At 43.4% G+C, this 23,074-nt stretch overlaps 1 protein-coding gene and 9 non-coding genes across 10 annotated transcripts; all 10 read right to left on the bottom strand.

Annotated features, from left to right (window-relative positions):
• Positions 1-102: 102 nt before the first annotated feature.
• LOC133920253 (small nucleolar RNA R160) lies at positions 103-179 on the bottom strand. Its single transcript, XR_009910067.1, has one exon. It is a non-coding gene; the product is annotated as a small nucleolar RNA R160 (small nucleolar RNA).
• A 148-nt stretch (positions 180-327) lies between these two features.
• On the bottom strand, positions 328-407 carry LOC133920244 (small nucleolar RNA R160). The gene has a single exon (XR_009910058.1). It is a non-coding gene; the product is annotated as a small nucleolar RNA R160 (small nucleolar RNA).
• Positions 408-579: 172 nt separating this feature from the next.
• Positions 580-656, bottom strand: LOC133920247 (small nucleolar RNA R160). The gene has a single exon (XR_009910061.1). It is a non-coding gene; the product is annotated as a small nucleolar RNA R160 (small nucleolar RNA).
• Positions 657-800: 144 nt separating this feature from the next.
• Positions 801-880, bottom strand: LOC133920238 (small nucleolar RNA R160). Its single transcript, XR_009910052.1, has one exon. It is a non-coding gene; the product is annotated as a small nucleolar RNA R160 (small nucleolar RNA).
• Positions 881-1,063: 183 nt separating this feature from the next.
• On the bottom strand, positions 1,064-1,140 carry LOC133920250 (small nucleolar RNA R160). Its single transcript, XR_009910064.1, has one exon. It is a non-coding gene; the product is annotated as a small nucleolar RNA R160 (small nucleolar RNA).
• Positions 1,141-1,283: 143 nt separating this feature from the next.
• On the bottom strand, positions 1,284-1,363 carry LOC133920242 (small nucleolar RNA R160). Its single transcript, XR_009910056.1, has one exon. It is a non-coding gene; the product is annotated as a small nucleolar RNA R160 (small nucleolar RNA).
• Positions 1,364-1,505: 142 nt separating this feature from the next.
• Positions 1,506-1,585, bottom strand: LOC133920237 (small nucleolar RNA R160). The gene has a single exon (XR_009910051.1). It is a non-coding gene; the product is annotated as a small nucleolar RNA R160 (small nucleolar RNA).
• Positions 1,586-1,700: 115 nt separating this feature from the next.
• Positions 1,701-1,778, bottom strand: LOC133920252 (small nucleolar RNA R160). The gene has a single exon (XR_009910066.1). It is a non-coding gene; the product is annotated as a small nucleolar RNA R160 (small nucleolar RNA).
• A 94-nt stretch (positions 1,779-1,872) lies between these two features.
• LOC133920249 (small nucleolar RNA R160) lies at positions 1,873-1,951 on the bottom strand. Its single transcript, XR_009910063.1, has one exon. It is a non-coding gene; the product is annotated as a small nucleolar RNA R160 (small nucleolar RNA).
• Positions 1,952-12,127: 10,176 nt separating this feature from the next.
• LOC133918067 (protein FAR1-RELATED SEQUENCE 5-like) lies at positions 12,128-15,004 on the bottom strand. The gene is made up of 4 exons (XM_062361830.1): positions 14,857-15,004; positions 13,165-14,779; positions 12,638-13,090; positions 12,128-12,562 (listed from the first exon to the last, which is right to left on the bottom strand). The coding sequence occupies exons 1-4, from the start codon at positions 14,977-14,979 to the stop codon at positions 12,321-12,323; spliced, it is 2,433 nt and encodes an 810-aa protein (XP_062217814.1). The 5' UTR covers positions 14,980-15,004; the 3' UTR covers positions 12,128-12,320.
• Between the last annotated feature and the right edge of the window lie 8,070 nt (positions 15,005-23,074).

Raw genomic sequence — 23,074 nt, 5'->3', positions numbered from 1 at the left:
CACAAAAAAAAAATCATGCCGAAGGTATGACAACAATACTATGGGATACCAAACTGGAAAGCACAAACTGCAAGAGCTTCCATAGGAATATGATGTATATGAAACCAGCAGAGAACTTTGAAGACCATGAATGGATGTATCAACATCGGATACTTCAGATCATATGACCTCATGTTGCTTCTTGACATCTTGAACACTACGAGTTTGCTCAAGCATAATTCAGAAATACTGTAAATATATAGCACCACACACAAAAAAAAAATGAATACAAAGATGGACATAATTAAGTGTGATTTGAATTAGCCAATGTAGCACATAGGTAGAGGAAGTAATCAGAGAACTTTGAAGGCCATTAATGGATGTATCAACATCAGATACTTCAGATCATATGAACTCCTCATTTTGCTTCTTGACATCTTAAACACTACGGCTTTGCTCAAGCATAATTAACAAATACTGTAAATCTATAGCACCACACATAAAAAAAAACTCATGCCGAAGGTACGACAACAATACTATGGGATACCAAACTGGAAAGCACAAACTGCAAGAGCTTCCATAGGAATATGATGTATATGAAACCATCAGAGAACTTTGAAGACCATGAATGGATGTATCAACATCGGATACTTCAGATCATATGACCTCATGTTGCTTATTGACATCTTGAACACTACGAGTTTGCTCAAGCATAATTAAGAAATACTGTAAATATATAGCACTACACAAAAAAAATGAATACAAAGATGGACATAATTACGTGTGATTTGAATTAGCCAATGTGGCACATAGGTAGAGGAAGCAATCAGAGAACTTTGAAGACCATTAATGGATGTATCAACATCAGATACTTCAGATCATATGAACTCCTCATTTTGCTTCTTGACATCTTAAACACTACGGCTTTGCTCAAGCATAATTAAAAAATAAGTATTGTAAATCTATAGCACCACACACAAAAAAAAAAAAAAAAATCATGCCGAAGGTATGACAACAATACTATGGGATACCAAACTGGAAAGCACAAACTGCAAGAGCTTCCATAGGAATATGATGTATATGAAACCATCAGAGAACTTTGAAGACCATGAATGGATGTGTCAACATCGGATACTTCAGATCATATAACCTCATGTTGCTTCTTGACATCTTAAACACTGCGAGTTTGCTCAAGCATAATTATGAAATACTGTAAATATATAGCACCACAAAAAAAAATGAATACAAAGATGGACATAATTAAGTGTGATTTGAATTAGCCAATGTAGCACATAGGTAGAGGAAGCAATCAGAGAACTTTGAAGACCATTAATGGATGTATCAACATCAGATACTTCAGACCATATGAACTCCTCATTTTGCTTCTTGACATCTTAAACACTTCGATGCTCAATCATAATTAACAAATACTGTAAATCTATAGCACCACACACACAAAAAAAAAAAAAAAGATGGACATAATTAAGTGTGACTTGGATTAGTCAATGTAGCACGTAGGTAGAGGAAGCAATCAGAGAACTTTGAAGACCATGAATGGATGTATCAACATCAGATACTTCAGATCTCATCACCTCCTCATTTTGCTTCTCTATGACTCACCACCAATTATTCCAATAGTATAGTTAAAAGGCGAAAGAATAGTTATCGAATACAAAATGGACCAGATAAGCATCAATGAATAAGAGAAGGTAGATAGAGGAAGCAATCAGAGAACTTTGAAGACCATCCAGGAATTATCAACAGTAAAGTTTCAGATGGTACAACTTCCTCATTTTACTTCACAACTACCTCGTTGATTCTTGAACAACAGCTAACTACACATGAAAGAATGTGACTTGACAGAAGGAAGAAAGGAAGAAGGTTCGAACATGAAGCGATCAGAGAATTTTGAAGACCATATATGTGTTATCCACATGAAAACTTTCAGATGTTTCAGTCTCCTCATCTCGCTTCTAAACAGAAGTCAAAGCATGTTGTACTCAATAAAATGATCTGAAGGCAGCAAACATATCTGAGCGAGTAATACATCAGAGGAAACAGCAGTCAGATGATTTGTAGACAGAAGATATGATCCTGGGGAAAATCGCTGGCTTCCCCAGAAGTACAAAGCCCCTGCCCAGTCCATGAATCTTGCACCCATAGATACCCTTTTCTCGCAGTTTTCCCTGCATCCAACCTCAACAGAGCAGGGGGCTAATGGTGCAGGCTAGCCAAAACAATCAAATCAACAAAGGCACAAGGATGTATAAGCAGATCAAGCGAAAGAATGCACTTCTTGCTTTCCAACAAGAACTAGCAAGTAAGACTAAAGCAGCAGCGACTCAAAGCTCCAACGCAAAGTTTGATAGAAGGATTCATGCAACACAGATTGAAGAGAAACAAGCAATATAATCGCCCAAATTTATGATCTCATAGAGCGGACTACAAATCGTGTAAACTGGGAAGTTGGCTGTGGGTATTTGTTCCCTGGCGGCTAGGGTTCTGACGATAGAGCTTGTGTCCGCCGTAGCGGGACATATCATCTGCGATACAGCAGAGGATCAAAGGACCTAAGCTGTAATTGGGCTGGGCCTTGTTATCTTGCCATTTTGGACCAGATTAGCACATACCAGATTTGGCTCTTTATACATCTATCGAAATTCTCTAAAAAAATATACCAAAATAATATAAAAAGCATATCTTTTTCCCGTGTAAATCAGTCGCTTAAGGGCTCTAGAAACTTTTAGAATTTAGTTCAAGTTTTTAAATCATAGTATTGATATCCTGATCGCAATACGGTGAATAGTATCGTAACGGTTGGAGTAATAACTGTTTATTTCTTATTATTACTTTAGACGAGTGAGGATATTTATAGACACACCTCAACCACTCATGTTGTCATTATATTTCTACTCCTTATCCAAATGAATATTCATTCTAACATTAGGGAATATCCTAGAATATACTAGGGATATTATAATCATTGTCTACCTACATTACTCTAAGCAACCAAATTCTGACATGTATCCTAGAGGGACTTGCACTGGATCCTCCGTAGAGGTTACTGGCGATCTCCCTCCGGCCGTTTCCTGATTGGGTTCCAGCTGACTTGTGGGCTCATTTTTAAGTGAGCCTTCGCTCTATGTCACGAAGATCCTTGTGTCACCGCCTTTCGGTGTTAGGGCTTCGCTGCACCCTTCATCCATCAGACCTCATTGCGCCCCTTCAGCCTTTGGGCCTCGCCTTTAAAATCCGTCCCTTGGGTGAAGCCATGCCTTCTCGAACCTAACTTCTGAAGAGCATGAAGGAAAATATCCCTACCTTAATGTTAGCCTTGCTGTTTCGATTTTTAGGATTTGACCATTGTGATCGAAGTCGGGGAGGTCACGTGGTACCATTCCTCCAACACCTAGGGATATGGATCCTAAAACCTCATTTCAAACATTACCTAAGAGTAAACCAATCCAATGGCTCCTATTTATTTCCTATCTAGCCTTCCTTTAGCTATTATTAGCTTAACTACACCAATGTAACCAGCACTAATAATAGAGGAAAAATGCGAATACCCCACAAGAGTAACTTGAATTTTAGTTAGATCATATTGCATCAGTACAGATATAATTTCTTATTTTGGATGAAGCTATATTTTTTACATAATATATACAATTGTGTAAAGCATTACATGGAACATGATCACCAATGACAAATAGAGTTCAACATTGTCCCTTATGCGATTTATTTTCATATTGGGACTCAAATTAAATCTCAGTTTAATCCTTCTTGTTCAAATTTCTAAGTTCATGAACTAGTTGGCTTCACTTCAATCGACCACGTGAGGAGTGCTACGCTGGGGGCCGCTGCCTTGAGTATTGAGTTCTAGCCGCAGTGCGTCATGAACCACCCCATGACATGGTGGTGCGGGATCTCCACCTGTGGCGTCCACCTGTGAATGACCATGCCCTGTGAGGCTATGTAATACATGTGGCCACCAGCGATGATCGACGTGAGCTAGATAAACATCTTAGGAATGAAGGAAACTTGAGGGAGAAGAAGAACTTGGAGCAATTGTGTTCCTACTTTTCTTTCTCAATTTGTCTCAGGTTACATGGCTGGGTTATAAACCCCGACAGCCACACCTCTTACCTCATGGCCCCATTCACACTAGCTCATCCGCTCACAACTCGCCAATGTCACCGCTTGTTTTGAATACATGCTAGCACACTCTGCTTCTTCTGATCTCGTGTTAGTTTCTTGCTGTCATGACACCTCCCCCTCTTCAGACGTTGCTTGTCCCCAAGCAATGCCATGAGGGAAGCTGTCGGAGGATGAACTCCTCAAGCGGGGATCCTGAGGGACCCCCTTTGAGATTCGACCGGGGGGATGATTCTGAATCTACCTCGTACGTGAATTAAATGCGAGTATATGAGATGTAGGCGGGGCAGATGATCGATTGCTTGTGGGAGTAAATGCTCGAGGGATTTTAGACAGGTTCAAGCCGCACGGAGCGTAATACCCTACTCCTGTGTATATGCTATTAATGCTCTGAGAATGCCTCTCTGTGGATCTCTTATGTTACAAGTTTTTCTGTCTAAGTCTAGAGCTTCGGTCTTGGTGAACCCTCGCTCGGCTTCTCAGACTCATGCTTGAGCTTTGGTGATCTTCTAAGACTTGTTAGCTTTGGTTCGGCTGTTGGATCTATCGTACTTGTGTGTCTTCGATCTGTTCTTCTCCGGGGTGCACCTCCCCTTTTATATTGCTGGGGAGGCTTGGCGTGCTCAGAAAGGAGGGCACGAGTTTTCATGAGCCATAAATGGAAAGCAACTATCATGGGGCTGCAGCTTGATGTTACAGGGGTGAAAAATCCTCCCTCGACCGGTCTTGTCGCCTATTACGCCTACTTTTAGCCGGCGCAGTGGGGGCCCATCGGGCAGCTGCCGAACAACCCCGCTTGCCCGCTCGATCAGAGCTGGCCTGACACAGCAAGGGGACAGGCGATATGCCTCGAGCCCAGGGACAACATCTCCCCGCCGTTTCCTTCATGGGCCCCACAGGGTGATGTGCGATGGGACCCGTCGCATTAAATGACCCCACGCCCCTGCCAGACGGTGGCAGGGGCTAGCGTACTCAGTACGGCAGACGTGTGGGGGAGTGGTTGGAAGTGACAGGTCATACTCCCTCTTAAATGCAGCATCGAACCTTCCACCGATTGACACCTCACCGTTGAGCCTTTGTGGGGTCCACCGGCAAGGGGCTTCTTAGGTCATCGGGGAACTGTGGGTGCTCGGGGACCACTGTTCATGGCCCCAAGCGCCCTCTCCTGGATATGTCTCTGCTCGGATCCTTGGGGAACTGCAGGTGCTCGGGGATCACTGTTCATGGCCCCTAGCGTCCTCTCTCGGAAGTTGTACTTCTTAGGTCCTTGGGGAACTACGGGTACTCGGGGACCACTGTGCATGGCCCCGAGCGTCCTCTCCCGGAACTGTGTCTTCTCGGGTCCTCGGGGAACTCGGGGGCCACTGTTCATGGCCCTGAGCGCCCCCTCCCAGAACTGGGTCTTCTTGGGCCTCGGAGAGATAGTCCCCGAGGGAAGATGCCACGTGGCATTCTGCTGTCCTGGCCTCGGGACTCGGGGACCCCTGGTTCCCATGTCACCGACAGAAGCACTGGCGGATCACGTAGAAATCCTCCTAGGTAGCAGCATCGACTGGCAACGAAGTCCATTTGATTAGTACCCGCGGGATTGCAATATTGCCCTTCTTCATAAGCCTGCGTTCCAGAATCTCCTCAGGCTCAACCTCCTTGGCATGCAACTCCACCACCTAAAATACATGATCTATCCTCTTACGGTCAACTTGAAGCTTCATTCGGTTCTGAGCAGCAGCCAAATGTTCCTTCAAGGCATGTTGATGTGCTACTCTTTCTTGTAAGAATTCAACTACTGACATTTGGTCAGGTACTGCACCAATCCTTGGATCATGCCCATATACAACTCTGAAGGGAGAACAACCCAATGATGAATGGAAAGATGAGTTGTACCAAAATTCAGCTAAAGGAAGACAAGATTTCCACTATTTTGGGTAGTCATTCACATCACAACAAAGATACATTTCCAAACATTGGTTCACCATCTCCGTTTGGCTGTCAGTTTGCGGGTGATAAACAATCCTTGAGTCTAAACCGCTCACGCCAAACTGATAGAAACCTTATCTCTGTCAAACACTATTCATTGAGGCACCCCGTGTAACTTGACCACATTGTCTAGAAAAAGTTTAGCAATTTGAGGGGCTGTGAAAGGGTGCTGAACTGGAATGAAATTGGCATATTTGGTGAAACCATCCACAACCACTAAAATGACCTCATCACCCTCATATTTTGGTAAACCTTCCACAAAATCCATGACAATATCTTGTCAGGCTCTGGCAGTGGTTGTAACAAGCCAGTAGGATGAGTATGTTCATGCTTAGGTTGCTGACAAACCTGGCATTGTTTGATGAATCTTTGCACATCTAGCTTAAGCCTCTTGCACAAGAACATCTTCTTCATTCTATGATAGGTTGCCTTAGTTCCTGAATGACCACCAATAGGACTAGAGTGCATAGCAGCAATCAATTTGGTCTTTAGAGAAGAATTGTCTTCAATCCAAATTTGATTGTCATGCCTAATGATTCGTTGATGCAAAGAATAACCATATTCATCAGGACTAGCAACAACCAACTGTGCCAGGAGTTCTTGAGCTTTTGGGTCTGTGACATAAGAGTTTACAACCTCTTGAAGCCAAACATGAGAAATTGCATACACAACTTATAAGGTTAGTAGATGCCCCATTCTAGATAGAGCATCAACAACATAATTTTCTAAGCTCTTTTTTAATAGAATTTTGAATTGGAGTCCCATAACCTTAGTCATTGCCTTCTTTTGCATATCAGACTGAAGATTTTGTTCTATCAAATAACATAGACTTCAATGATCATCTTAATAATAAATTCTTTCCTTTGCAAATAAGATCTCCAACGCTCTACCGCCATAATCAGGGCTAAGAAGTTCTTGTCATATATTGACAGATGCTTTATGCACTGGTCCCAAAGCTTTGCTCAAAAAATGCTATTGGTTTCCCACGCTGCATGAGCACAGCTCCATTCCCAGAATCACAGTAAAGTCAGGCAATGAGAGCACAGGTGTACTGATCATAGCTTGTTTCAGCTGAGAAAATGCTACTCGAGCTTCTTCATTCCACTGAAAATGCTTCTTCTTTAGTGAATTGGTTAAAGGCTTTGAAATTATCCCATATTTTTTTCACAAATTTCCTATAATAGCCCGTGAGGCCTAAAAATTCCCTCAACTCGATAACATTAGTGGGTGGAGTTCAATTGAGCATTGCTTCTATTTTACTTGGATTAGTAGACACATTGTAAGGACCCCGACCTCAAGTTCCCTTGTGCCTCCTGTATCAGTCCTTGGATTCAGTAGCTAATATGCATAGAATTCAACAGAATGATATTAAATACATACATTGAATAAAATAATTACTTGAAAGAAGTTTGATGATCTTGTGGACTAGGATGACAGACTAGCCAGATAAAAGAGCCTACAACAGAATGAAGCGGCACAAAGTTTAACAACCCAATACCACATGCAACTTAGGTGCGGATGCGACCTTAGACTTCTTCTATTTAATTTCATCTGGGTCGAGATTGATCTCCATCTCAACAATCTGAAAGCAGCAAGACTGAGTACGAAAGATACTCAACAAGTCATAATAATATTTCAAGAGGTTGAGTAGATGCATAAGGGAGGTAACCAAGGATAAAGCTATACGACTATAGTTTGGGCGCAAAACCAATTTTATATGCTATGTGAATTAAGGTGTAACATTTAGTTTAAACCAGTTAAACAAAAGACATGTTTGATTGAGAAGAGTTATTAGCACTAGGGGAAAGCTATTCGTTCCCCTACAGTTCTCATCTTTTAGCTGGTTGACGCCTAGTCCAACAAATTTCAATAGAATACAACTGGATTTCTCCAAAACACGGGCACACTACCCACTCACATATCAAGGGGTTCGAACACCACAAAACTAATCATTATGAATCTGTAACTTTGCATTTCCATGACCACGAACACGTCTATTCGAATAGGTTCACACTCTGCAGAGGTTGTACACTGTACACACACTATATGCTTAGTCTCTAACCGTTACAAGTGGAAGAACAAATCATACTGAGATCCCGTACCCATCCAACATGTTGCTACGTGATCCACCCACGGGAAAAATAGAGGTCTGGAGCATTTGATTAATTGTGGCTCGATGACCATTGCAATGTCACTAGCCAGCCCTCGTACTGTACACGGTAGCGAGTCTTTTCCTAAGTTCCCATTGCACCCCTACCTCCAGGGTGGGTACCAAGCTCAGCTAATGGGGTGTGGGAGCAAGTCCCGCCCTTTCAGGATGGATGGTTGCACGGGATGGTTTAGCATAATAGCTCAATGATTCAGCCCTTATACGATCGGGCCAAACATCTTCTCATCAGTAATCCTTCCCTGGAGACTTGCTTACTAGGAGTCATCCTTTCCCAAAGGAATACCCGCATGGGATAGCCTCCAACTCATAGAGGACTACCCTGCTCACCCCTGTCAAACCGGTTTTCAGGGTTTTCTTAACACTGCACCATTTTCCACCACCCACATCGTCAACCACCTCAACACATTTCACTCATTTACAAAGCAAGTGATCATAATAATAAGTGTTTAAGTACTCTCTGAAGAGAGATAAAGCGTCTCCCAAAAAAATAGAGTAACAAGTCCTAAGCATACTAGTTAGCAAAGTTTCATCCAATATTATTATATCAGGTATTGGGAGCATTCTAGGGTTGCTATTTGAGTATTGCAAGTAGTGATGGTAGTTTGGTTTGGTAAATGAGTTATAACTAATACCAGCATTTAAAAAGAAACCATTATATAGCTTGCATGTATAAATGTTATGTTTTAATTCATCATATTATTATATTGTAAACATGGGATCAATATGATCAAGGAGTTAGGACTTGCCTCGACAAAGGTCAATTCTTGATTGGTCTTATCGTTCGAGTCTCCCGGGTTCTTCATCATTGGTCCTCGCCTCCAGTTCCTTCCTCGTGCCCTGGCTTAGATTCTTGGTTTCGAGCCTACGCAGGATTAACGATGAAAAGCACACAGTGACTAAGCAATGAATCACTAGAACAAAACCAAAGGAACTCAAAGCGAAAGAAGAACGACTAAGAAAATGACAAAAAGGTAACATAGCAGGAAGACGATCGACAACTCTTAGCTACTCGAAACTAATATACAAAGTCTAGCAGGGTTATCTAGAAAAACTAGATCAAATTATTAACTTAGTTGTTCTATTAACTTAAGAGAAAGCCTAATCAAGTCACGATCAACTATGTGAGCGTCTATTAGCTTAACTGCCGGAAAGCGATAATTAGGGCTTCTACGTGTAGGTGAGTGCAGGTGTATAGACATATACGTATGTGTGATACTTATGTCTATATGTATGTGAGCATGTATATATATACGTAAGTATAACTCTAGGTGATTATATATGTTTAAGTGTCAGATTAAATATTCTAATCTATAGTACTAAATCATGGTTATCTAGTATCTATTCTTAATTACCTAGTGTTACTTAATTGTCACTCTAATTAAGCTATAAACTATTGCTATTGTAACACATTCATGTAATTAATTAACTAGGTCTAAACAATTCTTTAAATCTAATTATTGCTTATCAAAAGGGTAATTAATTAATTACTAACGTTAAATTATTCTATTATATTTTAATGACTAGTATTTATTACCGAAGCAGCTACACTGGTTAACTTGTTATATTAATTATACTAATATCAAAATCTATAGATTATAGCATGAAATAACAATCTTTTTCTAAACATTTAATTAAAAGATTGATTGTTTAGTTATTCTAAAAGCTATTCTTTAATTAACAGAAGGATTAAACCTACACTTAAGCTAGGTTAACATATGTAACTAAATTATGATTATAACAAATTTTATTTACTAAAGACAAAATCTATTTCTAGGTTAACGCGACGACAAGAAAAAAAAAATACCAAACGAGAAAATTACAAGAGTGCCAAGAATTACAATATTTGGCAGGGAGGTAGATTATAATTTTAGAGGAATATCGGCGAAAGAATCGCCAAAATCGGAGTTGAAACAAAGAATATATGGCCATCGTAAGATTTGCTGAAAAAAGAAATTCCTGGAAAAAGAAAATGGACACTATTCTTGTGGACTTGTTCTGCGGATTTGTGAACTGGAGGGAGGTTTGTGAGGGGGTCCTTGGTGCATCGAGTTGGTGGCCTCGATGGACTAAGGTCGGCTCAGGTGGCCGGTCCACGCTGGACTAAGGCCAGTGGAGAAGCTGGACTGAGCAGAAGGCCAACAGGGTAGTGAGGGGAGGAGAGAGCAGAGGGATAAGGCAGGTGGTAGCTCCGTGCGTGCGACTCACAGAGGGAGGGAGATAGGGAGGTGCCGTAAGGGAGAGATGGCCTGAGGGAATGAGAGAGAGTGGAAGACTGACCAGGGAGAGGAGGTTTGCTAGCGGCAAATCCTGGCCGAGCAACCAGTGGTGCGAGAGAATCGGATTTGGGTGGCCGGGCGGCGAAGAGGAAGGCCGGGGTAGGGGTGAAAGGAGGCTGGCTGAGGAAGGGGGTTCACCGACGATAGACTCCACGACCGAGCAGAGGAGGAAGGGCGCTGGAAGGGAGATGGCCCGAGGGAAGGAGAAGCCAGATTGGCACGACCCTGTGGAGCCCGGTGGGGCTCACCGGTGGTTAGTCCTAGGCAAAAAAAAAAAACACCAGAACCGAAGAACCGAACCGTACCCGAGTCATCAAAATTGTTGGCTTTTTTGGTGTTCGGTGGTCGGTTCGGTTTTTGTTTTATTGCTATTCGGTGGTCCGTTTTTGGTTCGGTTGCCATATGCTAAAAACCAAAGAATATGAAGACAGACTCCCATCTCCCCTGATTGGCGACTGGCCGAGTCCTCTGATGGCCCAAGCAACAATGTGGGCAAGCGGCCCACTCCCACGCACCGCACCCTTAGCTCCTAAGGCCTAGACTCTCCGCACCCAGTCCCCCTACCCAACCCTAGCCATGCTCGAGTCCCCCGCTCCCCACCCTGCCCTGCCGTCGCTAGCATGCCATGATGCCAAGCCACCACCACCCAGGCACCCCTAGCGCCTAGCTGCCCCCGCTAGAACGCCGAACGCCTCCCGTCACTATAGCGTCGGATGTCGCCCGCTGCCAGAGTGTCAAACATTGCCCGCCCAGCCCACACACATGTTGATGGTGAAGAAGGAGCTGAGGAAGAAGGGCATGACCATGGCCAGCACACTGAGGATGTAGTCCTGGGAAACGAATTCTACGAGACCCGGTCTGATACTAATCTGAGAGACCTTCACTCTTTATGTGACATGTGGCTAGTCACAATCTCAAAGCGATGTGCTCCTAATTCTATCTCAATCCTACTAAACGACGTCGTTTCTCCGTTAGAGCCTTACGGCGTGAGTTGAGCGCGGCGGCGAGAGGATTTCCTCGATCGTGTCGATCGCGTCGCTCACGGCGACGGGAGGATTTCCTCGCTCGTGGCCGGAGGGAGCGCTTCGTCGATCGCGTCGATCGAGTCGCGCGCTGCGGCGGGAGGCAGCAGCATCTCATCTTCGATCGAGTCGAGCGAGCTGCTTCAGCCCATCCTCGCGGCCACAGGAGGCAGCAGCATCTCATGTAACTGTCAGTGGTAGTGTCTAAAAGTTTTGTCTAGCTCTTCAGGTTATTTGATTAGCTTGGTGCTAACTCCTAATGAATCAATTACTTGTGACGCCTATCAATGCAATGTGAGGTGTATTTTGGTTGCTGTTCTTGAGCTACACCAGTGGGGTATACACAAGAACGTTGTGGCAGATCTTCAAAATGTACATGATGGTGTAGGGCCTAGTTCAAAATGGGTTGATTTTCAGTTGTCAGATATGTTTCTTGCCTGCCTTAATACAGCAGGTTTTGTTGCCATTTGAAATGTGAAAACTGGAGGTGCCTTTGAGGAGCACTATGCCCATTGTAACAAATTCTGTATAACTGAAGATTTGTTTTTTAATGTATAAGTAAAGATAGTTGTCTCGTACTTAGCATATAGAACATAAAGGAAACGTCTGCTAGCAGTTTACAATAACCAAAAACGAAAAAGGGTACAAGCAAAGATGCTAAAATAATTTGACCATGTAGCTTTAGCAATGAACCAGCACACAAAGCTCCTTGCTTCCATCGAGCTGCAAAGTGCAGGGACCATTTCATTCATCAAAATGTAAGCGTCGAGAAGCGGGCACTTCATGTTGAGCTTGAAGTAAGAGATTTGTAAATTCTCCTCCGATTGGTGGAACAAACATCATAGAATTATCTCCAAATGGCATCATATTATTTATCATTAGTGGAGCAGCAGTAGCAGTAGCATTTGAGTTGAATGGTCCCTGAACCAATTCAGATTGCTGTGAAGTTCCAGATAAATTTTTGTTTGATGATTGCCTTGGATCCTCTGCTGTATACATGTGAAGGAAATCAATTGGACATAGCAGAAGATGGAATATGCCAAACAATTAAGCATACATACCTTTCTTTCTTGTGTTTTTAGCAGCATTTTTCTTTCCACCTTCGAGTACATTTTTCTTTCTTTTAAGGGTCGGACCTCCTTTATGTGGAGGCACTTTAAATGATATGCGCGCTTCAGCAACCTCTTTTGTACACTCCAGAAAATATTGTGGAGCTTCTTTTTCATTCAAGTTTACCTGGCTCAATAAATTTTCGACTTCTACAGTCAACTTATCAAAACCATCATCCAAATGTTGAAGAACCTTTTTCGAAACCGCACATTTTAATGCAACCGATATCATTTTTCGAGATAGAAGTGCACTCTGAGATGATAAATTATCACTCTGACATTGTTTGTGACAAGAAAAAATCCCTCTTTTTGCGTACTTTGTCCATCTGCTCGATATGTACCCAGGAGGCAAAGTGATAATATCGTTGTGGTTGAAGACTTTTAGTACATGCTTGCATAACATACCTGCATAGTTAAAAAACTATAAGAGATAAATAAATATAATTAGATTTGGGAACTTCTCCAACAGATGCACATACCAAAACAATTGTACTTCTTGCAAGAACACAACACTTGCATATCATCTGAATTAAATATAACTGTAGCTTCATCCTCGCTTCGATCCATAGACATTATCTTGTACGTGCTTGTTGTCCCTTCACTATTTTGCAATGTGCATGATAGAACAAATTGCTTTTTAAATTCCTCCTCAAAAATAGTATACATATTTCTTGTATATGATTCAGCAGCCGTCTTCAACAAAGGCAAGTTACTAATACAAAGAACCGGATCTGAATTCCGTGATTTGTAGTCTTCATATAACTCATTTCCACGGAGACGTGCAGCACACTTATCATATTCTACCAAGAGTTCTGAAATGGAAAGTTTCCTACGAAAAGTTTTCTTGAACACATTATTCATACCTTCACTCCTTTGAGTGGATGTCATGTCTGCACAAAATGAATCATGGCGGTAGACAGTGGCCCATTTCTCATGCAATGCATATAAATTTTCCAACCATGAATTATTTTCAAGGTTGTAAGTAGTCAATAACTCTTGCCACTTCATGTTAAAATGTGCAACTGATCTTTCTTCATATATGCAACTCTTAAAGTCCTTGAGAAAATCATGATTGTTGGAGATTACATGACTGAGATGTTTTGCAGCATTCTGGTATATGTGCCACAGGCAAAGACGGTGGCTTGAGTTTGGTAATACAATCTTAATTGCTTTTGCCATTGCAGCACATTGATCTGTGAAAATTGTTTCAGGTTGCTTCCCAGACATTACTTTCAAAAAGGTACTAAATAGCCAAATGAACGACTCGGCACTTTCATTGAATAACAGTGCAGCTCCAAAAACAATAGTCTGCCTGTGATGATTTGTTCCAAGAATTGGAGCAAATGGCATCTCAGACTTATTTGTTTGAAATGTAGTGTCAACGCACATGACATCCCCGAAACAAGCATAATCTATAATTGCATGACCATCGGCCCAAAAGAAATTAGATATTCGACCATCCTCTTTATCTAATTCCACGGCATAGTAAAAAGAAGGATCTTCAGCTTGTTTATTCTCCAGGTATTCCAATAGGGTTTGTGCATCTTGTGTTTCCAAGTATTTTTTGCGCTCACGACCGATGAAGTTATTGCAATCCATTTTTAAGAAATTCACATTCTCTGCTCTACCGGACCACCGTTGAAAAAAATCATATATTTCAGTTGGCCTAACTCCTGCTTCACGCATCTTGCTAATGATATGTTCATCGGCATTTGACATACGTCGTTGTGATCTAAGCATATGTGCCTTGTTTGGACTGACAAAACTGTGATTATGAGCAAAGAAGACTTTTTGCATCATCCAAATACCATCCCGGGAAATATAGAAATGAACACGAGCATTACAAGATGACCTTGTTGTAGCACGTTCTTTCTTTGGTTGATATATCTGACTAGTGTTCTTCTGACCTTCGTTACTGCAAACAAAGTACTTGGAAGATAATGTGCCATCTACACGATGTTTAGTATGGCTCTTCCTAATACTGAACCCGATCTTTCTGGCATATGCATTATAGAACTTGTATGCATCATCCTCTGAATTAAAGGTCAAGCCAACCTTTGGCACAAGTTCACTAGAAACATTTTGATCATTAACCTACACCAAAGGTATATATCAAATCAAGTGTTACCGTGGTTCATAGCAAAGTACTTCATTTTATATAAATCACTTACCTCCAAATTTGCAGGAGCAACTTTTTCAGATTTATCATCATCAGAGTTGAAATCGCCATCACCAACCTCAAAATTGGGACATGAGCTTTCGCCCACATCGCCATGGATAGGCAGCTGTGACATACGAGCACACCTGCCCACGACAGTATAGCAGTTAAACTGGAGAGAAACAAAGCAGTCGCCAAAGCAGTACCAATTCATTCATCACAACAGAGCAAATGTGCAAAGGGAAGGGTCCAACGAAGCGCTCAAGAACAGCAACCAAAATACACCTCACGTTGCATTGATGGGCCTCATAAGTAATTGATTCATTAGGAGTTAACACCAAGCTAATCAAATAACCTGAAGAGCTAGACAAAACTTTTATACACTACCACTGACAGTTACATGAGATGCTGCTGCCTCCTGTTGCCGCGAGGATGGGCTGAAGCAGCTCGCTCGACTCGATCGAAGATGAGATGCTGCTGCCTCCCGCCGCAGCGCGCGACTCGATCGACGCGATCGACGAAGCGCTCCCTCCGGCCACGAGCGACGCGAGCGAGGAAATCCTCCCGTCGCCGTGAGCGACGCGATCGAGGAAATCCTCTCGCCGCCGCGCTCAACTCACGCCGTAAGGCTCTAACGGAGAAACGACGTCGTTTAGCAGGATTGAGATAGAATTAGGAGCACATCGCTTTGAGATTGTGACTAGCCACATGTCACATAAAGAGTGAAGGTCTCTCAGATTAGTATCAGACCGGGTCTCGTAGAACTCGTTTCCTCTCTCGTAGTCCTGCAGCCACCACCGGTGATGCTTGACCACCTCCTTAAGCGCGCAGATGGCGATGAGAAAGAAGGCGAGACAGAAGCGGAGATATTCACGTACGGCATCGAGTAACCCTCCTGATCTGAAATTTGGTGAAAACCGAAAATCGAAACTTAAAACCGAAACTGAACTAGACGGTATTTTCCATCATCTTTGGTTTGCATATTTGAAAATTGAATTATTCATACACCGAAAACACCAAAAACCGAATGGCCAGGCCTACCGGTGGTGGCTTGTCAGCGCAAGGGAGAAGAGGCGACGGCAGCAGAAGCCTAGACGGCGCACATGCGAGTGGCGGCGTGGAGGGATGGCTACGCGTGGCCGAGCAGCGGTGTGGAGGGACGGCGCGCATGGCTACACGCGCACGGCAATGGCGTGGCGCTCGTGGCTGCACACGGCTGAGCGGCATCGCAGCTTGGTGCCAGCGGGGCTGTCGGCTTAGTGGCACAGTGTGGCATGATGCGCATGGGACGACGTGCCCGAGCGCAGAACATGGTGGCAGCGCGCATGGTGTGGAGGCCAAACGGTCGCGCGGGCGGTTGCTCGCAGTCAAGCAGCGGCGTCACGCGCTCGCGGCTGACGGTCGAGTCAAGCACGATGGTGGGGCACGACCGGCAGCGGGAGGAAGCGTGAGTGGAGCTGCGGCTGTGAGCGTGGTGCAACGGCGCTAGAGGACGTGCGGGGCGACTGGAGTAAGACCGAGGCGCCGAACACGGCGCGCGCGGGTGGTGCAGAACACAGAGGGGAGAAGGGAGCAGAGGGGCTCATCGGAGCTCAGAGGGATTCAAGAGATGGCCAGAGGTGAGGCAGCATGGTGCGAGGGGTGGGGATCTTCACTCGTCGACCATGGCTCCCGCGGGTGCCCGCGAGCAGGGAGACGTAGCAGCCCGGGACGGCGTGCGGGAACGTCCTGGGCGGTGGCTGCACTCGGCTGGGCGGCACGACGATGTGGTTGCGAGAGAGCGGCCAGCGGTGGGGGCAGGCAGAGCAGGTGCAACAGAGGGAGATGAAGCTTTGTTTGGGCGCTGTGTTTGTGATGTTGTATGGCGTGGGTAGATGGTCTTTTGCAGGTGAAGTGAAGAGAGAGGAGCAGATGAGGGGTGTGCAACTGCCCTGACCTTTGTGAAGAAGGAGAAAAGGGAAGGGCAGGTTTGCTTTTGCTGCTCGCATGAGAAGATCAGAGGGAGGGGACATGGTGTGAAAGGGAGAGCAGAGGGCGGCGACGGACCTTTTGCTGCCATGCTTGAGGTGGCGCCCGAGAGAGAGAGAGAGAGCTCAGTGAGAGATTGAGAGAGAACAGAGAGTGAGGAAAGACCTTATAGAGAGAACATCTGGATGTTAAATTCAAATAAATGTATTTGAATTTGAAACTAGATTTGGAATAATTTTGGAATGATGGTTTGAATTATGAGATTTGAACTTGAAACAAGATTCGAAATGAACTAAAATGAATTCACGAAGGGAACTGGAAAGCATTTGAATATACCTCGAATGAGTTGAATTGCATTCGAATACGAAATCGACGAGGATTTGAATGAATTTGGAATTGAGAGATTTAGGATTTGATTTCGGGATAAGGGAAGTTGGTCTAGGATAATTCAATTTAAAATTAAGTTATTAACTAGAGTTGAATTTGGGTTTAAAGAAAGATCTAGCGATTCAACTAGGGTTTGATTTAGATGATGGTTCGGATGAGTGAAATCCCAAGACTTGAATTGGACGTGGATCCAAAGATCGATTTTCACATATTCATTTAGATCAGGAAACAGCCGAAAAGATCTAAAATAGATTCAAATTTGAGAAACAATCAAATTCAAATCGCTGCACAAGAAACAAGGACACCGAGAAGGCAAAAATGCAATTACTCAATTTAATGCAGGGTTTAAATTTAGAAATTGACTTTGGTGACTTTTGGAATTCATAGTCCAATAATAATATACATGTACATATTCACATACGAATATATACATACACACACATATATATTTCCTGGATTTTAAATTGGTTTAATTATTAAGAATTTTTTTAAACATGAGTGAATTTTCACTATTTTTTCTAAATGCTAAAACGCAAGGTGTTACACACACCCTCAGCTGAAATGATGTGACCTAGATGCCACCAATTGGTTAAGAGCACGTAGATGGCTTCAAATAGAATTGATGCTCCCTTAACTTCCCAACACCTGCCTGATATGCTCCACATGAGTTTCTAATATAGGGTTGTATATTAATATGTCATTGATGAAGAATAGGGCAAATTTCCTCAAAAAAGGAGCAAGCATTGTATTCATCACACACTAAAATGATGATGACGTATGAATCTCTGCAAGCCCATCTGTATTCTGCGAGAATTAAATGCTCCTATACACGTTGTTTTAAATTTTGAAAGGTTTTTTAACTCTACTCGGAGACGGATGTCGATAAGTCAATACTAATGACCCTTATCGAGTCTCAAGTGCAGATAACAACAGGGTGTTCAACCAAAAAGTGTTTCCACTCGATGCTCGGAGCAGAGCATCTTCTTCTTCGATTCTTTCAACTATAAGTTCGATCTACCTTACTCGACCAAACTTGGACTTTACGGTACTTGAGAAGGCGCTTACAGAAATCTTTCCTGCTGAGTAGAGTTAGGGGGCTACTGTTGAATATCTAACTATGTGGTGTATACGCATAAGGATTGTACCATATACGGACGGGGTGTGTCGTGTGCATACTTGACAACTCCGGATATTACGAAACCGAATTTGCGGTATCTAATACTCCTAGAATCTAGAAGGTGTATACTAGGAAGGCCTCGATTGCTTACCCAACTCGAGAAGACTAATATCCATAATAGATTTATCTACTTGGACGACAAGAAGGATTCCCTATCGATTATGGATGGATAGGATGCACTACATCACCCCTATATAAGGCGGGGACCTAGATCCCCCGGAGGTTCTTTTTTTCCGGCTACTCGAGGCAAGCATCACGATCTTGATAAAGAAGGAACTCGGACTTTAGCCCTAGGTTAGACTAGATCAGATATACACCTTGTAATAGGCTACCCACATTGCTTGTACTCGAGTGAATACATATACATAGTCATCCACACATGACATATGGTATTTGTCGGTGACATGGGAACCAGGGGTTCCCGAGTCCCGATGCCAGAACAGCAGAATGCCACGTGACGCCTTCCCTCGGGGACCATCTCCCCAAGGCCCGAGAAGACCCAGTTCCGGGAGGGGTGCTCGGGGCCATGAACAATGGTCCCCAAGTACCCGTAGTTCCCCGAGGACCCAAGAAGACACAGTTTCGGGAGGGGTGCTCGGGGCCATGAACAGAGGTCCCCGAGTACCTAGAGTTCCCCGACGACCCGAGAAGAGTCAGTTCCGGGAGGGGTGCTCGGGGCCATGAACAGTGATCCCCGAGTACCCGGAGTTCCCCGAGGACCCGAGAATAGACATATCCTGGAGAGGGCGCTCAGGGCTATGAACAGTAGTCCCCGAGCACCCGGAGTTCCCCGAGGACCTGAGCAGCCCCTTGCCGGTGGACCCCACAAGGGCTCAACGGTGAGGTGTCAATTGGTGAGAGGCTCAATGCTGCATTTAAGAGGGAGCGTGGCCTGTTACTTCCAACCACTCCCCTCCACGCCTGTCGTACTGAGTACGTCAGTCCCTGCCACCGCCAGGCAAGAAGGCGTGGGGATATTTAATGCGACGGGTCCCATCGCACGTCACCCTACAGGGCCCATAAAAGAAACGGCTTGGAGATATCGTCACTGGGCTCGAGGCATATCGCCTGCCCCCCTGCTGTGCCAGACCTGCATTGACCGAGCGGGCATGCGGGGTTGTTCGGTGGCTGCCCGGTGGGCCCCCCTGCACCTGCTAAAGTTGGGCGTAATGAGCGATAGGACCGGCCGAAGACGTATTTTTAACCCCCTCTAACATCAATCTACAGCCCCATGATGATTGCTTTTCATTTATGACTCATGAGAACTCGTGCCCCCCTTTTCTGGGCACGTCAAGCCTCCCCCAACAATATAAAGGGGGGGTGCACTCCGGAGAAGAGGATACAACACACAAGTTTTAGAGGCCAGAATAAGCTAGAGCATACAGCACACAAGTCTGAGAAGCCTTCCGAGAAGTCAAGCCGGAAGCAAGGAGCAAGACCGAAGCTCTAGACTTAGACAAAAAATCTTGTAACTCAGAGATCCAGAGAAAGGCATTCCAAGAGCATTAATAGCATATCATACACACAGGAGTAGGGTATTACTCTCTGTGCAGCCCGAACCTGTCTAAAATCCCTTGAGCATTTACTCTCGCTAGCCGACGATCATCCGTCCCGCCTAGATCTCACATATTCGCATTAAATCAACATACGAGGTAGATCCAAAATCAACCCCCCGGCCGAATCTCAAAGGGGGTCCCTCAGGATCCCCGCTTGCGGTGTTCACCCACCGACAGTATTACTCCAACCGGAGGCCTGAACCTGTATACATCGTATGTGCCTCGCTTCATGTTCGATCTTTGATTCACGAAGGTAACCCCGTTATTTTCTAGACACATTGTCAGGAACAAATCCTCTCATGTATTTGATCTATAACTTAGATTGTTTTCTTGTGCCATCCATTTTGCCTCTCATGTTATTCGATATGTACTTAGATTGTTTCGTACATGCTTCAAGACAACCGATCAAATGGCTAAAATATATGCCTATGCCAAATGTTTATGCCTTTATGGATTCATTTGTCTTTACACAATATATTCTTTTGCATGTTCTAGAATTTTCTTCGATGCAATGAGAAATAGAATATAATGTTTGAAATAGTTGTGTTCGCCAAATGCACCATGGATTCCTTATTCGTGAACATTATGCATTGCTCTGTATTCCATGTGCTTGCTTTTTTTCCTTATATAAGGTGCCACAAAGGACCCAAATAGAATATCGCAAACAAAGCTATGCTTATGATGCATCACCACAGGACCACTAGATCTTTTGCATAAGGGCATTACATAGGTCCTTATGTTAACTAGGATATACGATATGAATTAAAGAACTTCTTGAAAGACTTACATTTCTAATTTGAAGAACTAATCAAATGAAAGACTTACATGTTCTTATGTTAGTAGATATGTTGAACCTTTGCCATATAATTGTTTTGTATGTTTATGTGCTATACACATATGTAGAATTTCTTTATTTGAATTAAGTTGAGCATGCAATTTTTTAGTTGACTGACTCACCTCCTTCCTAAGCCTACTCTTCCTGGCAGACTCTCTATTCTGTGCAAGCCTCCTCAGTGTCTGCCACAAGCACATACATATTGCTCATTGTCAAATACTTGTATGCTTCTTTAATCATATACTTGTATGCTCATTTAATCATATAACAGTGCTTGACTTGCCTCTTGCACCTTTAATCATATATCGCAATGACATTATATTTGGATTGAACTTTTGAAATAGTATTGCTAGATTTGTCTCGAAAAGTAGCTTCAAAATATTACATGACAGTTGGATGCTACAAGTTTTTTCCAATCATTTTTGCATATTGTCTTAAATTTAGGACTACTATGATATGGTATGTTGTCCATCATGGTCGGCAAACTGGAGTGTTCTCCAATTGGGAGGCATGTCATGCACAAGTTAAGGGATTCAAAGGAGCACGTTACAAAGGATACAAGTCCAAACAACAAGCTCAGACAATAGACAAGTGATCCAAGCCGAGCTAAAATTGACTAACTTTGAAAATAAGGAGAAGAAATGTGATTTCACGTGTAAAGATGTTGTAATCCTAGTTCTGGTTGTAATCATCATTATTTTGCTACGTAAGATGATGTGACTTGTAAGATCAATGTGTCACTTATCAGTAATTTTATTCCTATTTGTGCCTATTTTGCTATGTAAGGTGTGACTATTTGTGTCATAATCCTATTTGTACATATTTTGCTATTTTGTCCCAGTTATTTCACTCTTTTGATAGCCTCTCTACCTCCCTCGTCAGCTTTCTCTCTATCTCCCTCCTTTCTCAGCTCTCTATATATAGAATACTCAATCACTCGTCATTGTAGTATGCAGAACTCTTAGGAAGGGATGGCACCACCAACCGCCGATCCGGCCCAGGTGACAAAAGGAGATGTTACGCCGTCAAACATTGAAGAAGGTAGTCCGAGCCACTACCTCAACCAGGACCAAACAAACGCATATGGAAGCGATGAGGTAATTTATAAGTAGATGAATGCATCTATTGTACATATTATCGTAAAGGTTCTCAATAATTTTTTTGCTTATGTGTAGATGTCTGATGCTCCGAAGGGTCACGACAATGAGCAATCACAGGAGCAGCATCGTGTCTGAGGTCCCTCAAAGATGCTTATGAGATGATTTGTCATCACAGAGGTCTCACCAGCTAAGGAGCCAACTGCAACAGAGAAATTTCTGAGGCCATACAAGTCAGTTTGTGGAATAACTGTTAAGGATCACATGCCCATTAGCTACAAATTATGGACTGGTGAACGAGGTGATCTGCATATGTTTCCTGATTCAATCAAGAACAACATTAAAGAAGTTTGACTTCCCTGAAGAGACCAATATAAAAGTAGTTAAGCGTAAGACGCTAATGATCATGGGCCTTTCATTTAAGAATTGAAAGAGCACACTGAACAGAACCTATATGCAGAAAGGTACAACACCAGATTTAAGCAAATGGCCATAACTGAAAGATCATTAGCAAGCCTTTGCAGAGTAAAAGTTGTCGGAAGAAGCATAGATGTTGAGTGAGGTGAACAAAGCAAACTAGAAGAATAACCTCTACCCCCACAAAGTCGGCAGTCGTGGGTACGTGAGGAAAGAATGGCAATGGCAACAAGAGTTAGATGAACTGCGAGAGAGAGTTGTCACACCTGAGACGAAGGCCTGGAGCAAACTCTCTGATGGAAGCTTATACTTTACAACCTCCAAAGACCAATAAGTGACTCAAACTCTTGCAAAAAAGCTTGCGAACGCCTACACGCAGTCTGCACAAAGCTCTTTTAAGACAGATAAGGATAGGGATGAGCTCACCTTGGCTCTAGGAAACAAGGAGCACGGTGGTCGCACACGAGACGTTGGTGTGATGGGTTGGAAATATGGATTCACAGGCGTCGTTGATAGTTACAAGAGTCGAAAGAGATCCCAAGCAAAACGAGATGCAGAACAAGCTAGGATGGTAAAAATGCTTGAACAAGCGCTACAACATGAGAGGAAACATACTGATAAAAAATAGCACAAGCAGTGCAGCAAGCCCTCATGCGTGAATGAGGCGCCGTTATGAGCTAACAGGAATGGCTGACAACGTCTCTAATGTTGTGTGCTCTTTCCCCGGTGGTTATCGAAGTAGTTGTACGTCCACGGGAGTTCCGGGAGCTGACTCTATCACTTATCCCATGGAC

Source organism: Phragmites australis, chromosome 5 (assembly GCF_958298935.1).
Source record: "Phragmites australis chromosome 5, lpPhrAust1.1, whole genome shotgun sequence".
NCBI lineage: Eukaryota > Viridiplantae > Streptophyta > Magnoliopsida > Poales > Poaceae > Phragmites > Phragmites australis.
This window is presented reverse-complemented; position numbering and strand designations above follow the sequence as displayed.

What these genes read in the sequence shown, in the direction of transcription:
- LOC133918067 (XM_062361830.1), bottom strand. Translation starts at nt 14,979, where the DNA reads ATGTCACAGCTGCCTATCCATGGCGATGTGGGCGAAAGCTCATGTCCC. An exon ending in TTGCTCCTGCAAATTTGGAG is followed by an intron (nt 14,780 to 14,856) that starts GTAAGTGATTTA and finishes CCTTTGGTGTAG; the next exon opens with GTTAATGATCAAAATGTTTC. An exon ending in CAAGAAGTACAATTGTTTTG is followed by an intron (nt 13,091 to 13,164) that starts GTATGTGCATCT and finishes TTAACTATGCAG; the next exon opens with GTATGTTATGCAAGCATGTA.